Source organism: Pelodiscus sinensis, chromosome 1, assembly GCF_052426305.1.
Source record: "Pelodiscus sinensis isolate ZL-2025 chromosome 1, ASM5242630v1, whole genome shotgun sequence".
Taxonomy (NCBI): Eukaryota; Metazoa; Chordata; order Testudines; family Trionychidae; genus Pelodiscus; species Pelodiscus sinensis.
The window spans coordinates 193,758,978-193,777,408 of NC_143052.1; the positions used below are offsets into that span (position 1 = coordinate 193,758,978).

At 41.2% G+C, this 18,431-nt stretch overlaps 1 protein-coding gene across 1 annotated transcript in view; it reads right to left on the reverse strand.

The window, feature by feature from the left end:
- Nucleotides 1-18,431, reverse strand: part of DSCAM (DS cell adhesion molecule) — a 697,767-nt gene that overhangs the window by 269,715 nt on the left and 409,621 nt on the right. The window contains exons 4-6 of the mRNA XM_075912112.2: nt 14,431-14,577; nt 6,857-7,135; nt 2,284-2,559 (exon numbers count right to left, since the gene is read on the reverse strand). Coding sequence (XP_075768227.1) covers nt 2,284-2,559; nt 6,857-7,135; nt 14,431-14,577 — 702 coding nt within the window. The remainder of the gene's footprint in view (nt 1-2,283; nt 2,560-6,856; nt 7,136-14,430; nt 14,578-18,431) is intronic.

Here is an 18,431-nt window from a genome sequence, read left to right on the forward strand (position 1 = left end):
CTGCTTATTGCAGGGTTTCTTTTGCACCTTCCTCCGAATCACCCATCTCCCCGTGGGAGAGATGATACTGGACTAGATGGACCATTGGTCTGTTCTGATATAGCAATTCCCATGCCCCTGTGAAAAGGACTTGGAAGCCATAGGCAACTGAGAGGCCAAAGAAATATAGAGTAAGCCTAAAATGTTTGGGGATCTACTTATTATACATTTCAGTTCCTTTGAAAGTTAAGGATGACTAATGTTGGCCAAAGTCAGGTGCAACTTATGTATGCTAATTCCACACAGGTCTGCCAAGTCAGATCAATCCTACAATCTCTCTTTTATAACAGTATTAAAATAAGTCTTTTTCAAATACAAATTGCTAGTCATCTTGATGATGACCATTTTTGTGACAGCTTGCTTTTCACACAAGTGTACCGGGGGGAGAGGACATAGATCATATTTTCTCATGACCCATGTCACAATTTAACCCAAGTCTCCAATGTGTAAGCTAAAAAGGAAAAGAAACAATTTACAAAGTATGCAGTAGAATTAAATTTTTCTCTAGATGGATAGCACAGGGGGATAACGGTTTTGTAAGAAAACTGACACCCTATTATTATTGAGAAGGTTCTTTCCCAGATCTTGAAACACTTTTTGTTGTCATTTTAAAAATATACTTTAAGAGTAGTGGTTAGAATGGATTTAAATATAATTGGGGGTAAGAATACATTTGGTTCAGATCATAATATGTAGGACGCAGTCTAGTCAGAGGTTTAGAAAGCAATTCTTTTTGCCATTGTCTGGCTCTAGTGCAAAGTATGGTCAGGCAATTCGTTTTAAAGTTGAGAACATATTAGCACCAGTAAAGACTATAAGGGAGTGGTTTAAACACAGTATAAAAAATGGCTTAAAACTATTGAAAATCCCTGTCTTCTCACCATGGTGGCTTTGCCCTATGAGAATAATTTATTTTAATTCCATACAAGATATAATGGGGAAGGACATCAGTGTAAGCAAAGGTAACTCCAATGTTGTGAGAGAATATGCAGTGCACTCAGCACATTTCATGGAGGCTCAGACCAGCATAATTCCATTGAAAATAGCATCTTCTTACCTAGTAATCTCAGGATTACAAAGGAAACTGAGGAAAATGTCATGGTGTGTGCTGAGTTTGAATTGCTATTCTTACAAAATGTGCTGTATTTTAGCAGGATTTTAAAATAAATAGAAGAGCAGCATTTTCTCTTCCCAACACAATCACTTAAAACCATCAAAATTATAATTTCCAGTACATTGAAACACTTAAATATTTCAGAGAGGACATTAGGTTGGATTTCTTCTATGCTTTTTCTCACTTTCTCTCTCTCTGTTTCTGTTCCACTGGATGTATGACAGAGTATTTAACATTTCTTTTTGCATCTCTAATTCTCTCTCTTCCTTTCCTTTTCTGTGCATTAGCACTGTCATCTCTCACAAGACAAAAAAGCTATCAGCTTTCTATCCTGAATGGAAACTGACACACGACAAATAAATCAGTGAGTGTGCTCAGTATGCACCTCTGCCCTTTTTTTTTATTAAAGTGACAGGCTTTTTTGGAGATGAAAGCAGACATTATTTTCCCAGCAAGACCGGAGTGTCTTTGAAATCTTTCCTGCTGTCGCTCTCTGATAACCTGCACTCTCTCGACATCATTATAGATTATCAATATGCTCTTTAGGCTTTCTTAGTCACAAGAGATGGTTGCCAAGGTAACTAGGTCCTGGCAGGTAATCTCTTCTTTTCCTATAAAGACTAAAAATAGTGGCCATGCCATGACTACACTACAGCCTCATTAGTGAACTGGCTCTGTACAAATTGATTACTTTCCCCACTTGATTATTATATGGAACATTGTGTCAGTTACTTAGTATGATCTCCAGACCTTCAGCTGATTTCACAGCCAGCCTGTAAACTGTGTTTGGAATTAAATATTTGATCTCCAGTACAGATCTCTCTTCTCTCTTGTCCTGGAGTGACAGAATTCTGGATAGCAGCAGAAAAATAATGCATTGGGTAGGGCTTAGGTAGGAGGGATATTTTTTAAATCAGTTTCTTTGACACTTGGACCTTCATTCCCTCTCAATTGCTTTTCTGGAGCATGGAGAGGCATAAATATCTCCCCAAGTGTATGGCTAGCTTCATCCTTCCTACAGGCATAGGATCTTCTCTCTCTTTATAATTGCTGACCACTAGCTTATTGTATATGCTGTATACATACCATAACACTTGCCAATAACCCCAAGAAACCAGGTAGTGACTAACCTTCTAGCACCACCTGAACATAGTCTTGAGCAGACATTTTGTCCTTGCGTACAAAGCACTGGTATGCTCCACCATCACTTTTGGCCATGCCATCCATAATAAGATTCTCATGGTTGATCCCTGTGATCCTCACATTGTTTCCAGGGTTGATTATTTCACCATTTCGGTACCAGGAGAGTTCTAGGTCCTCAGTTCCAGTCACACTGCAGGACAAGGACACTTGACTACCAACACTGCTTTTAACTTTCCGTGGACTGATTGTGGCCTTCAGAGGCTCTGAAGATTTAAGTCAAAAGGAAGGGAGAAAAGGATGATATTATATATCTTTAAAAAAATGACTAACAGGTGACCTTTCACTGAGAAAAAGCTGAATCACAAACATACTTCACTGGAATGAGAATAGATAGCCATGTTTGCTTTAAAATGCCTTTTAAGGCCACAGACCCAGAATAAGTTCTCCACAAAGAGACCCCTATACCTGGTTGGAGTCCCACAGCCCTCAATGGGGCTCTGCCTGGATGCTTGGTTGCCCCTGTGTGGAACTTACTATGGGATAAGCACAAAAAGCAATAAAATAGCCCAATTAACTTCATTCTCAGTGTCACTGCTTACAAATATAATGATATATGCTTCCTGAAGTTTGATATTATTTATTTTATATCTCTCTCCCCTGCTCTTTCCCGCACACAAACACATATATAGTTATAGATATGTTATATTCTGTAAAATACATGAGTTAAATAAAATGTGCCCTTGTTAGTCAAGAAGGTGAATGGCATATTAGGGAGCATTAAGAGGAGCATTGCCAGCAGATCTAGAGAAGTGATGATTCCCCTTTAATGGGCTCTGGTGAGGCCACATCTGGAATATTGTGCCCGATTCTGGGCCTCCATTACAGAAAGGATGTGGACTTATTGGGGATGGTCCAACACAAATGATTAGGGGTCTGGAGCACATGACTTAAGAGAAGAGGCTGAGAAATTTGGGCTTTTTTAGTCTACAGAAGAGAAGAGTAAGTGGTGATTTGATAGTAGTTTTCAACTACCAGAAGAGGTGTTTCAAAGAGGATGAAAAGAGGCTTTTCTCAGTGATGACAGATGACAGAACAAGGAGCAATGGTCTCAAGTTACAGTGGGGGAGGTCTGGGTTGGATATTAGGAAAAACTACTTTACTAGGAGCCTGGTGAAGTACTGGAATGGGTTACCTAGGGAAGTGGTGGAATTTCCATCCCTAGAAGTTTTTAAGTCCCAGCTTGACAAAGCCCTGGATGAGATGATTTAGTTGGGACTGGTCCTGCTTTGAGCAGGACGTTGGACTTGATGACCACCTGAGGTCTCTTCCAACCCAATGATTCTATATACAGTAAAACTCCATCAATAAAGCATCCAGTTGTCTGTCACTCCTGATTGTCCGGCATCAACTGGAACCCGGAACTGCTCAGGTCAGCCACTCTCAAGGCTGGGCTGCTGTGACCTGCGCCATTCAGCTCACGGTCCCCAGAGTACACAGCGTCCAGCCTGCATGTGCTAGCAGCCGGCCGCTGGGCACACACAGCTGCTTCGGGACCCAGACATAAGGTTGGGGGAGAAGGGTGATATAAGGTTGGGTGACAGCAGTGTTTGGCTCTGGAGAAGGGAAGGAGAGGAGAGGGGGATTGGGTTGCGCACGGCGTCCTGGCCAGCTCATTGAAAATCTGGCCGCTCAGTGCATGTGCCCAAGCACCTGGAAGAAGACGTGTGGCTGTACCGGCAGCTCTGGGACCCGAGCATAAGAGGGGGGGGGAGAGGAATTGGGTTGGGAGTATGCCCCCTTATAGTACCTCCTGGTACTCCGGCATATCCGATAATCCGGCACCACCTAGGTTCCAAAGGTACCAGATTATCGGATATGCTTGCTACCTGAACAAGGTACTGCTTGCTCAGGAATGATAGATAGGGAAAAAAGGGAGGAGATGTTGCCTTATATATTAAAAATGAACACACTTGGAGTGAGGTAGAGATGGACATTGGAGACGGAAGTGTTGAGAGTCTCTGGGTTAGGCTAAAAAGGGTTAAAAACAAGAGTGATGTCATGCTAGGAGTCTCCTATAGGCTACCTACCCAGGTGGAAGAAGTGGATGAGGCTTTTTTTAACTAGGCAAATACAACTTAGATGGGGCTACTATAAGGTGGGTGCATCACTGGCTGGATAACCAAACTCAGAGAGTAGTTATTAATGGTTCATAATCCTGATGGAAAGGCATAACAAGTGGGGTTCCACAGGGGTCTGTTTTGGGACTGGCTCTCTTCAATATCTTCATCAACAATTTAGATATTGGCATAGAAAGTACGCTTATTAAGTTTGTAGATGATACCAAGCTGGGAGGGGTTGCGACTGCTCTGGAGGATAGGGTCATAATTCAAAATGATCTGGACAAATAGGAGAAATGATCTGAGGTAAAGAGGATGAAGTTTAATAAAGACAAATGTAAAGTGCTCCACTTAGGAAGGAACAATCAGTTTCACACATATAGAATGGGAAGCGACTGTCTAGGAAGGAGTACGGCAGAAAGGGATCTAGGGGTTATAGTGGACCACAAGCTGAATGAGTCAGCAGTGTGATGCTGTTGCAAAAAAAAGAAAACATGATTCTGGGATGCATTAACAGGTGTGGTGTGAGCAAGACAAGAGAAGTCATTCTTCCGCTCTATTCTGTGCAGGTTAGGCCTCAGTTGCAGTACTGTGTCCAGTTCTGGGCAACGCATTTCAAGAAAGATGTGGAGAAACTGAAGAGGGTCCAGAGAAGAGCAACAAGAATGACTAAAGGTCTAGAGAACATGACCTATGAAGGAAGACTGAAAGAATTGGGTTTGTTTAGTTTAGAAAAGAGAAGACTGAGGGGGGACATGATAGCAGTTTTCAGATATCTAAAAGGGTGTCATAAGGAGGAGGGAGAAAACTTGTTCATCTTGTCCTCTGAGGATAGAACAAGAAGCAATGGCCTTAAACTGCAGCAAGGGAAATTTAGGTTGGACATTAGGAAAAAGTTCCTAACTGTTAGGGTAGTCAAACACTGGAATAAATTGCCCAGGGAAGTTGTGGAATCCCCATCTCTGGAGATATTTGGGTATATCTACACTACCACCCTAGTTCGAACTAAGGGTGGTTAATGTAGGCAACCGAAGTTGCAAATGAAGTCCGGGATTTAAATATCCCGGGCTTCATTTGCATCTTTCCGGGCGCCGCCATTTTTAAAGCCCCGGTAGTTCGGACTCCGTGCCCGTGGCTACATGCGGCACGGAGTAGGTAGTTCGAATTAGGCTAATTCGAACTACCGTTACTCCTCATGGAACGAGGTGTACCGATAGTTCGAATTAGAAAGCCTAGTTCGAACTACCTACTCTGTGCCGCGTGTAGGCACGGGCACGGGGTCCGAACTACCGGGGCTTTAAAAATGGCGGCGCCCGGCAAGATGCAAATGAAGCCCGGGATATTTAAATTCTGGGCTTCATTTGCAACTTCGGTTGCCTACATTAACCACCCTAATTCGAACTAGGGTGGTATTCTAGACATACCCTTTAAGAGTAGGTTAGATAAATGTCTATCAGGGATGGTCTAGACAGTATTTGGTCATGTCATGGTGGCAGGGGACTGGACTCGATGACCTCTCGAGGTCCCTTCCAGTCCTAGTATTCTATGATGCTATATTTTATACACATATATGCAATTCCTTAGTTAACCTAATTCTGTTTTACAGAATACTGTATAATGTGATAATTGAAAAATTATTATTTCCCGGTTGAGGATTGCCAGATATTCCTGGTCTGCTATGAGCCTGTATGGTGTTAAGTGGATCTGATTCAGCTATTTGTTATGTATACTATTTGTTAGCTCTCTCTTTTACTTTGGAAAACATTGATACACTATCTTGATTTTTTAGACGTACTTGTTATTTGTAATTATTTGCTGAATCATTTTTAGACAATGGATTGTTCATGCACTTTTCCTTTTGACAATTTTATTCTTGTTGCATGGTTAGAAGTCTAAGTGAGATGGCAAAAAAATTAAACAGCAGGAGAATAACAAACAGCAAATAATTCCTTTCCAATGCAGCATTTCAGACTAATAATCATCTATGATAAAATTCATGAGGCATTCAGGATTTGCATATATTTTCATAAATACTTGGGGATTATCTGAATTTTCAAAATAACAAATAGCAGGAATCCCAATGACCAGAGCTTGACACTTTTATTCGGAAGACTGACACTTTTATTCATCCAGTTCTATTACCAAGCAAAATACATCCTTTGTGTGAAAAATTGCATAACCATGTAATGAACTGTGTTCATTTTGTATTTCTGATCTCTCATCTGCATTCTGCCCATTAATCCATCTCCACTGAGGCAGCTTAAAACATTCCAAACCACTGAGTAGCTTCAAGCAGTCGCCATTTACCACAAAACAAGTCACAGCAACAAAATCAGCAACAAAAGAAGCTACTACAAAACATTTCCTTCTTTTCCTCCCGTTGCAAAACCAAGCACAATGAAGGGTTTGAAATTATACTTGCCACATTCAGTCCTGAACTTACGTTTTACATGTAGATGTCCTATCACCTCAGCAGTACCATAGTTGTTCCACACCTCACACACGTAGTTGCCTGAGTCTGAAGGACGGGTGTTCTCTATCAGCAGACCAGTAACTGTCTGCCGAAACCTGCTATCTGGTTCCCAAGGAACATTGTCTTTCAGCCAACGGTACTTTGGTGCCGGGTGTCCCGATGCTTTGCAAGGCAGCTCCACTCGCTGTCCTGCCATGGCTCTACGTTGGTCAAACCCATCCAGAATAGACGGTGCTGAGTTTGCTGGATCTGGAAAACAAATGGATATTTTCACTGTAAATAATTAAATTTAGTTCATTTTCTAATCACTATGTCACTATTTAACCTCCTTTAACCTCCATCTCTGAGTTTGATGTACTATGAACTGCTACTGTGCACCAGTCTTCCAGACTGTGGTATCTCAGTAGTGCTAGCTCACATCCAGCATCATGTACTAACTAAACCTGGTATGATTACTTGGTAGCCCTCCTGCTGGATATTTTCCAGGTGGCAGTCATTCTTCATATCACTTATCAGAAGAGCTAAAAAGTATAAACACATTTCACCTAGAACTAAACCAACGTATTCTACTGGTTTCTAAGTGGTAAGAGGGTTTTGAACTACTCCCTTGTCAGAAGAGAAATGGGGAAGAAGTAGGGGTGGTGTGATTTACTCTAATTGACAAATATTGTGTACTGTGGAAAAGTAATCTTAGACAGCAAAAGTAAACAGCAGCTTATAACTCTAGCAAACTGCTCTTTGTCCAGATGCCCAAGGAAGATGTGTCCCTCATACAAACAAGTTCCAAGTGCCATGTGACTGTTATCTCTATTCTAGAGAACTGTGACACATTAACTCCATGTTTATGCTTTGATACCTCACCATAATGATCTATGTGTTCGGTCTTGTCTGTTGGACTGAAAGCTCTTTGGGACAGGGGCTGTCATTTTCTTACATTTGTGCTGCAGAAGCATTCTGTACAGTGGGGCCCAATCTGATTGGGGCCTCTGACAATTACCACAAAATACCTGTTTATTATTACTATTAAAACAAAAACCCTTCTCAGAGCTAAGCTTAAAGCACTTACTGTTGCTACAACTGTCACTTAGGTGAGCCTTCCCCAAGTACAGAAAGCAGCTGGGGCCAAAGTCACTAACTGGCACCATGTTACCACAAGAGTGGCAGGGCTTACACCTCCAGGGAGCAGAAGCATAACTCCAGTACCAGGACTGGGACCTAGATTAGGCACCAGAGACATACAAGCAACAAAAAAATCAGCTTTTTTCTTTTTCAACTAACTTACCCTAGCTAGTTACACAGATTCTAAAAATGGTACTGCTTGCAGGCTAAAAGAAAAGCCTTGCAGAAGCAAGAAAAGGGAGCTCCAACAACCATCATGGGCAGCAGAAGGGAACTCACAGAGAGGGGTCAAGGTGGCTCAACCCTATAAGCCTCTGCGTGGCGTACCCACAAGTCAGCAGAAAGTGCTTATACCTTTCCAATGGGTATTGCAAAAGCAAAATGTCTCTGTTGTGCCCTGGAGCGCACAAGCACCTGCAGTGGAATAGACATATGTAATCACTCCAGGAAGAACATCAGTTCTACAGCATGCTTTCACCAACTGCCTACCCATAACCAAACCAATTAATTTATATGCAATAGTAACCACTGGATCTCTCTTTGGCATCATCACCTATAAGATTCCTTAGCATGCTGTGACGTGCCTGGGTGGCTTTTAGAAATTACACTCTCCCCATAATGTTTTAGAAAAGCTGAAAGCAATCATAACAAAGTGGTTAACCTGCAGCTCCTTCATCTTTGGTTTGTAGTGTCAGGCCTCAGCCAAAACATGAAGATGCTGTATAACAAGAGTTTTCCGTATATATCCTATTTGGTACCCTGCGGCCTCAACTTGCTTTTGATGGCGTTAACTCATGGAAAATGCAATATGGATAGGATACTAGTAATGATCCTTAAGCTATGCAGACACTTCGGTAACCTCTGTTCAACATAATATATATTTAAGGAGCTTTGGATGAACAGTGGTCTTCTCTGCTACTGAATGAAGTGAGGATGTGATCTTAATTCCACCAGAGATGTGTCTGGGATGGCTACAGGAGCTGCACATATAATATTTGATATGCTTTCTAACCAGACTCAACAGGGCACTAACCAGTACATTATCCCTGGTGTGTACTGTTTTATGGATATTTCATCACACTATAAAGCTGGTGATTTGTAACGATTCAGATTTCAACCAGATGATATTGTCTATCGTGGTGCTGGAGTGCAAAAAAAATACCTGAGGTCCATCAAAACAAAAAGGTAGATGAAGTAGCACTCTCATGAGGGTGCAGAATACAACAGATGTGATAGACTAAGTGAAAATCAGTGATGCAGTGAGAAGATCATAACATACTGGCCGCTTTAAGTCAGTTTGTTTGATTTTTTAAAACTGATTTAATAACTTTTTAAAAACTTGGAAATGATGTTTAAAATACATTCTGGCTGTCATTTTCAAAAGTTCCTAAAGGACATAGACGCCCAACGTTCACTAAAAGTGAGAAGGTTTGGATATTCCACTGAGATAACTGGGCCGGCAAATTTACCCCGATTGTGAGCCCAAGTGTAAAAAGGTAATATAAGCTCATGAAATGTCACAATAATCTATAGCAAATGTTGATGGAGAATGGTATGAAAAAGAATGAAAGGGTAGTCTACACAGCAGACAGTTATTTTGAAATAATGTTGAAATACTGTCAAGCTGGAGGACTTCTTACTCTGACTCCTGTAACCCTCATTGTACGAGTAAGGGAAATTGGAGGAAGAGTGCTCTATTTCAAAGCAAGTGCTGTGTAGACGCTCCCAATTTCGAAATAAGCTATTTTGAAATAAGCTTCACAATTGACGTTGCTCAATTTGCGTAGCTTATTTCAAGTTAAGCCCTGCTGTGTAGATTCACCCAAAGACTGAATTTTAAAAAACCTTATTACTCTACTCAAACACTGGTTCCATCTTAGTTTGACTGCATGAGAGAATGGGACCATTATTATAGATCTGAACGGAAAGGATGAAAATCATCATTTACTGTTAAGACAAAATACCTGGGATCAATAGACAGACCAGTTCACTGGACTTATATTTCCACATCTAGCTGAGAAAAGTAGGAATGAGTGTTTCAGTCACATGGGACATAGTACAAATAATTGGACTTGAATAGTGAAATACTTCTAGATTGAATAATGAAATAATGTTTAGCATTTATGTACTGATTTATATTTTCAAGGATCTGAACAACCATTAAATAACATTTGCAGAAGAAAGGAGGACAGTAGGTGACCTAAGATCTCAGTCACAGTTGGCAAGCTGCAAGAAGCGGAGATTTGTGGATTTAATCACCAGATTTTCTTGATAAAGGATTAATCCCTGGGAAGGAAGATGAGTCCTTCAGTTTTCAGTTTGTAATCATTCCTATACCCAAATTGATCTGCAGGGCTATGCCTTTATAACAACTGTTTGATAGTCAAAACAGGTAATTGCTATAATGACATCATTAGAGCTTCTGTAATAATTTCGTTTTTCAGAATTTAGTTTGAGAAACTTTTGAGTTTCATGTAGATATCCAAAACTCAGGGGCTTTTTGTATACACTTCAGTGAGTAATCTCTTGGTAATGTTCTCTAGCATGCTTTAATGTACTACTCTTTCAGACAGCACTACTTTAAAGAACACTAGGGAATCTTTAGAGAGCCCCTATCAGGTCCATATCGACTAATTAATGCACACCATATTCATGCACTTTTGAAATCACACCCCGGTAGTCCTCATTATTGCTCTGGAGACAAACTTTTATGTTTGTCTACATGGAGAAGTCTAAACACTAAAAAACAGTCTATATCTTTAAAAAGATTTATGCATGAGTGTTTTCTCAGTGTTTAACAATTAAACAGACAAAGAAACAAACCCAGAAGCCCTAGGTATAACCCATGCATTAGGCATCAAATAGGAAGGATGGCCTTTTAGGATGGTGGAAGAGCGAATGGATGTGCACTTATACTCTGGGGCACAAAAACGGATGATTTTGCAGATGCTTAATGATTTCTGGATACAGAAATAGACATGTGCAAATACATTTACACTCACAAACACAAACAGATCGACCCATTAAGCATCAGAAGAGTGTGGTTTTCAGACAGCATTCTAGGAGTAGCAGCAGAGGCTGTAAACCTAATTTGGTTTAAGATGGAACTTGTGACATGTATGAATGGGATTACATGGCAGGGTTGCCTGATATAGCGGGGGGTTGGATTCAGTGACCTAGGAGATCCATGTGTGTAAGTGAGGGTTCTCCCTCTATCTGGTAGCACTAAAGCCCAGTCCTTGCTCCTGCCTCCTCTCTTCACACTCAGCTCCAGTTTCATGTGCTAAGACTGGGAACGGAGAGGAGGAGCCATGGGACATGGAGGAAGGCACTGACAACCCTGTGCATTTCAAAATGACTAGACATACAGCAACTGTGACACTGTCTTAAAAATAATGAGATTGTAAAATAAAAATAAGAACACACTCCTATGTGATCTGCCTTCTCATTTGGAAGTTGTAGGGTTAAGAAACCTGGCTGTACTTTTAAGCATGTTCACTGACTCCTGCTTTGTAACTTCACTGTTGACACTATCAGGGTTGGTTATGTCACTTACCCTTTTTTCTTCAATTATCCCCTTTGAAAAACTTGGGATAGTAATTCACACCTATTTACCTAATGAAAGGACTGTGACAAGTGAGAAGCTAGAGTTTATAAAGCACTATAGATCAACTAAAATTCACCAAAATACTCACTAGCTCCCAACATCAAACCTCCATGTTATTTGGGAAGCTTTTCTTTGTTCCCAAGCAGCTTGCATATCCAATTTTGAAAATAGCTTCTTTTTCCAGGCATGTAAATTTGTTTGCATAATTGAGCCAAATCCCTGGACAAATAGTACTGCCCATCCCATTCTGAAATTTTAGGGCTATGTGTGCTTAATTACCAAGATACAGGGAGGCATAGTTCCATTTTTAATTGTTGTTTCCCAGCTTTAAGTGCTTTTTTACTCTTTGAGCACTCTAATTATGTAGGCTAATACCTCAGGCTACGTCTTGACTACAAGGCTCCGTCAACGGAGCCATGTAAAATAGTTTATTCGGCATAGTCAAAGAAGAGGGGATTTAAATAATCCCTGCTTCATTAAAATAAAAATGGTCGCTGCACTGTGCCGACGATCAGCTGATCCGGCACAGCGCAGCAGTCTAGACGTGGTGCAGTCGACAAAGGAAGCCTTTGTCGACCACTCTGGTATGCCTTGTGAAATGAGGTTTACCGGAGCAATCGACAAAGGCTTTCTTTGTCGACTACGCTGCGTCTAGACTGCTGCGCTGTGCCGGATCAGCTGATCATCAGCACAGTGTGGCGGCCATTTTTATTTTAATGAAGCAGGGATTATTTAAATCCCCGCTTCTTTGACTATGCTGAATAAACTATTTTACATGGCTCCATTGACGGAGCCATGTAGTCTAGACATAGCCTCAGTGATGGTTTGAAAATGATGTCATTAAGTATTTCATTCGCAGGCCCAATGATCAAAATAAAATTGCTAAATCATTAATATTGCAGAATGGGGACCATCTCAGTCAATATTTACTAGAAAGTAGAAGAAAAATAGCAAGTAAATCTTTCAAACTACATGAGGAACAGACCATGTGTAGCTAAACCTATATTACTGATGAAAGGGCCATTTGACTATGGAAATATCAGCATAATTTTGCCAATTAGGAGCCAGAAACTCCTGCATTTGTATCCCAGTTCTGAGAATGAATATTTTCATTGAATAGTTTACATTATAGCATTGTGGACAGTATTTTCCATATATGATGCACTAGAAAACACATAATTGACTGAAAAAGTTAAAAAAATAATTTATAATATTTCATTCTACAGGAAAAGTGCTGTAGATTCTTATGTACTTACATTTGCATTTCATTTGCTAGACAAGTAACTATCAGTGCCAGTAGTTTCTGCCTTAGCAGTTCAATATGCTAAAGAAAGAAATATATAGTACTAGCAGATGTATTCTTTAATGGGTTTTGGGGTTTGTTTGGAAAATAAAAGGGAAATGTACACACTTTAGTTATAAATGACTGTATTTTTCAAAAATGAAGGGAAAAAGTTTGTATTAATACAAGAAGGAAAGTGATTCAAACAATAGAGCTTGTTGGTGGACAATATTTGCAATTTATCTGTCTTTTGAAAGAATAAAAAGGGGCTGGGGAGTGCAGGAGTGAGGGCAGGGGTTGGGGAGATGAGGGCAAAGGGTTTGGTGGGTGGATTTAGGGAAGAAGTTAGGGCACAGGGTGTGATGAGGCGGGGACTTGGAAGGCAGTGGAGGGGCAGGGGACTAGAAGGGTTAGGGGGGCTCAGGGCAGGGGTGGAAAGTGCTGGGCTGAGAGCAGGAAGTGGGGAGCTGAAGGCACAGGGTTCAGTGTGGGGAAGTTCAGGGCAAGGGCTGGGAGTGAAGAGGCCTGTGCAGGAAGTTAGGACAAGGGTGGGTGTCAGGGACGAGGGTGGGGTGCAGGAGGGAGAGCAGCGGGTGGGAGGTTCGGGGACAGGGCTTGGTGTGGAAGGGCTCCATGGTGGTGAGGATGGTGCCTGTTCCTGGGGGGGACTGTGGTGTGCTCCCTGGATAGGAACTCCTCCCAGGGATCTGGAGCTCCACCACCAGCAGTAGCCCCACTTGCAGCCTTCAGGCTGTCCTTCAGGGACTGCCCCCAGCCTGCAGTGCCCCTCCGCAACCTGCAGACTGTGGGAGAGGGGTGGAGTTTGGGGGCTTCCACAGTCTGCAGTGCCCCCCATGGCCTAAAGGCTGCCTGGGGGCAGTCTCTGGTGGATGCTTCCAGCCTTCAGTGGTCCCAGCCATGGCCTGCAGCTTTTTTTGGGTGGGGTGACATTCTGAGGGCTGGCCTCAACTTCCAATGCCCCCCACCCCATCTGCAAGCTATTTGTGTGAGTGGGGCAGGGCTCTGGGGGCTTCCCTCAGCATTCAGTACCTACCTGTCCCCATGGCCTGCAGTCTGCCCAGAGCCAGGCCACGGTTCCATCTTTTTTGGGGGGCAGCAGGGGCTCCTGGGTGGGGTCAGGGGGTCCTGGGCAAAGGAGGGATATGTACCCAGGCAAGTGGCAGGCAAGGGCTGGTCACTCTCTTGGTGGTGTGGCTGCCCCCAGTGGTCTCTGTGCAGTCTAGCTCTCCCCTGCGGGCTCAGCGCCCTCAGTTGCGCCACTCAGCATCCCGTCCCTCCTCTCTGTGCCCCTTCCGTTTTATGTTACGGAAAACAGTCTCATTCCTGGCACTTCCTGTTTTCTTGGCACAACCAAACCATGACCTTGCGTTAAGTTAGAGCTAGAAGAAGCTGCATATCAAATACAGTTGTCTTAGTTCTCACCATTTAGGGGGAATTCTTGAACAAATGAACTTGCAGACAGACACACAGACAGACAGACAGACAGATTAGTGAGTATAAGAAATTCCAAAGTACCTGATACAAAAAGTCTTGCACTGTTACTTTGTCTTGTTTCTCCAGTGTATCTGTGCCGTGTGATACATCGGTAGTTATACAATCCATCTTCATTCTGTACATCTACAATATACAAGGCTCCCGTGGATGTGATGAGAAATCTAGATCCTGAAAGACATATGAGTTTACTGTGTTCAGAATGCCTCATCATTTTTTTTTTACCTCAGAAGACAAAACAATAAAATAACAATAAAACAATAAAAATAACGTTTTCCTTATCAGAGTCTAGAGATATTAATTACGTTGCCAATCTTATATTTTAAAGTGTTCATTTATGGATGCCTACCTAGAAATTAATTCAGGTGGATTGCTTATAAAAGTATAAGAACATATATGAAAAATATGACATATGATTATCAAAGAAAGATATCACTAATTCATACTCATGGTTATTATAGCTCTGAGTATCAGAGAGGTGTTTTAAATAAAATATAAGCAAGACTTCTCTAATAAAGAATTTGAGTCAACTACTTTAAATGTCAAAGAGTATTATTTTATGCTAGTAATTTACCTGGGGAATGATATACACCAGAATAATTATCTGGGAGGATATTCATAATAAAACAATATTAATCTACATTGGTCTCATTGTTCAGAAGCAAACAAACAGAACATTTTCAGATAAGATTATGAGATAAAGAGAGACCTATGCAGTTAGAGAGAAACTTGCAAAAACAGAAAATTTTTACACCCAGATCTGGAAAGATCTCCAGCAGGGGGGATCTATGTGGAAAAAGATTGGAACCTTGCACTGAGAAGGCCCTGGGGTCTCTTTCAAGTGTGACCTCAGAATAGAAAACAAAGACAGCAAAGCTAACCTCAGATGACTTGAAGAGACATTGCAATGGGAGACTTATGGGCTTTAAGCATAGATTAAGAGCTCAGATAAATATAGATCAAGAAAAGGGAAATGCTTTCAAATTCAAAGACTGAAAAAAAACCCCAGCAATATTATTACATTTTTTTTTAAGCAAAATCTAATTTCAGGATGAAAGGAAGCCCAACAGAGGCTGCTCTTTAAAAAGGGACAGGACTGAATTGTTCTATCATTTGACCCACAGTACCTTAAATTGTAGAAATGTGGTGGAGATTCTTCTCTAATTTGTAAACTATTAATATATTATATTATATTATATTATATTATATTATATTATATTATATTATATAATACAGACACATTAATCTACATTGGTCTCATTGTTCAGAAGCAAACAAACAGAACATTTTGCCTGGGCTTTTTTTTGGGGGGGGGGATTGGTCTTGCTTGTAGCAGGGGGTTGAACTTGATGACCTCGTGAGGTCTCTTCCAACCCTCTGATTGTAGGATAAGTTTGCTGAGATTACCTACAATGACATATGGCCTTTTTGCAACTGCAACTAGCAAATATCTACAATGGCCAAAAATGGGATACTAGAGAGCTCTGAGTTACCATTCAGAATTCCTTGCCAGGTATTTGCCTTGTGGGTCTTGTCCGCGTGCTCAGGGTCTAACTGATCACTGTATATGGGGTTGAGGAAGAATTCCCCACTGAGTCAGATCGGCAGAAACCCTTGGATTTTTTTGCCTCCCACTGTAGCATAGGGCATGGGTCATTTGCATCTTTAAATTAGTGTAAATGGCTCTCTGGAACTCACATGTTTTTAAACCATGATATGAGGACTTCAGTAACTCAGAAAGAAGTTATATGCCTACTTCAGGAGTAGGTGGGTGAGATTTTGTGGCCTGCAACATGTAGGAGGTCAAACTAGAGGACCAGGATGGTCCCTTCTGGCACTAAAGTTTATGACTCTACATATAATATGTAAATATATGTGTCTCCATTTCTTTTAAACCACTCTTCTTTAACCAAGAACAACAACAAAAGCACACGTTGTATACAGGTTTTTGCAATTTTTATCTTTTTATTTGCTGTGCTAACAGAACCAGGTAATTAGACAATAAACACAACACAGAAGAATGAACAAGACCTGTTCTCCATGTTGTGTTTAGCTAATTGATAATTCTAACCACAATAATGGGAAATAAATAAGGAGGAGCAATGCTATCCAGTGCATCTTAAGAATCATGCGTGATGAAAACCTGGTTGTATCAAAGAGGTGAACACTGTTAAGTAAAAATGAACAAAATTTTGAAAGGAAAGTTAGTCTTGTGGGTAAGAAGACTGGAGACCTGGCTTCAATTCCTAGCTTTATTACAGACTTCCTGTATGAACATGGACAAATCACTTTATCTATTGGGGGTATGTCTACACAGCAGGGCAAAGGTCGCATAAAGGGTGTGTCTAGACTACATCCCTCTTTCGACAGAGGGATGTAAATTAGACACTTTGAAATTGCAAATGAAGCTGGGATTTAAATTTCCCGTGCTTCATTTGCATAATAGTGGCTGCAGTTTTTTTGGACACATAAAATCATAAGAATGGCCATACTGGGTCAGACCAAAGGTCCATCTAGCCCAGTAGCCTGTCTGCTGACTGTGGCCAGTACCAGGTGCCCTAGAGGAGGTGGACCAAAGACAATGATCAAGCAATTTGTCTCCTGCCATCCATCTCCAGCCTTTGACAGAGGCCAGGGACACCATTCCTTACCCCCTGGCTAATAGCCTTTTATGGATCTAACCTCCATTAATTTATCTAGCTCTTTTTTAAACTCTGTTATAGTCCTAGCCTTCACAGACCCCCCTGGCAAGGAGTTCCACAGGTTGACTGTGCTCTGTGTGAAGAAGAACTTTCTTTTATTAGTTTTAAACCTGCTACCTCTAGTTCTTATATTATGGGAACAAGTAAATAACTTATCTTAATTCACCCACTCCATACCACTCATGATTTTATATACCTCTATCATATCCCTCCTCAGCCTCCTCTTTTTATACTGAAAAGTCCCAGTCTCATTAGCCTCTCCTCATATGGGATCCGTTCCAAACCCCTTATCATTTTAGTTGCCCTTTTCTGAACCTTTTCTTATGTCAAAATATCTTTTTTGCAGTGTGAAGACCACATCTGTATGCAGTATTCAAGATGTGGGCGTACCATAGTTTTATGTAGGGGCAGTAAGATATTCTACGTCTTATTTTCTATCCCTTTTTTAATAATTCCTAACATCCTATTTGCTTTTTTGACTGCTGCTGCACACTGCCGTGGATGTTTTTAGAGAACTATCCACGATGACTCCAAGATCTCTTTTCTGATTAGTTGTAGTTAAATTAGCCCCCAACATATTATATGTATAGTTGGGGTTATTTTTTCCAATGACACGGGGCTTTTCAATAGAAAAAAGGCAGCTTAGACATGGATCTTTTGAAAATAAAACTCTTTTTCGAAAGATCCTGTAAACCTCATTTTTTGAGGAGTACAAGATCTTTTGAAAAAGGGGTTCATTTTTGAAAGATCCCCATCTAAACTGCCATTTTTCTATCAAAAAGCCCTGTGTTGAAAAAAACCACGGCTGCCATTATGCAAATGAAGCACGGGAAATTTAAATCGCAGCTTCATTTGTAATTTCGAAGTGTCTAATTTATATCCCTCTGTCGAAAGAGGGATATAGTCTAGACATACCCTAAGATATGCAACTTCAGCTATGTCAATTGCGTAGCTTAAGTTGAAATAGCTTAATTCATAGGGTGACTATCCATCCTGTTTTTACCGGGACTGTCCCTTATTTAAGCTCTCTTGCAGGCATCCCGACTTTTTTTTTTAAAGGGGCAAATTGTCCCATATGTGCATGCCCCGCAGCCACAGCAGCCTTCTGTTTGTGGCTGGCTGTAAACACAGGAGACCAGCATGTGATATCTGGAGTGAGGCAGGGTGCAGAGAGAGATAGAAACCAGACAGAGACTGGTAGCCTGTATATATACTGTGAAGAGTAGGGCATATGGAGTGTGTGTCACCCCTCCCCCTGTGCACCTAAAGAAACAGGGAGGTCTGCCAGCACTTACAGAACATGGGGCTGAAGCCCTGACTGCT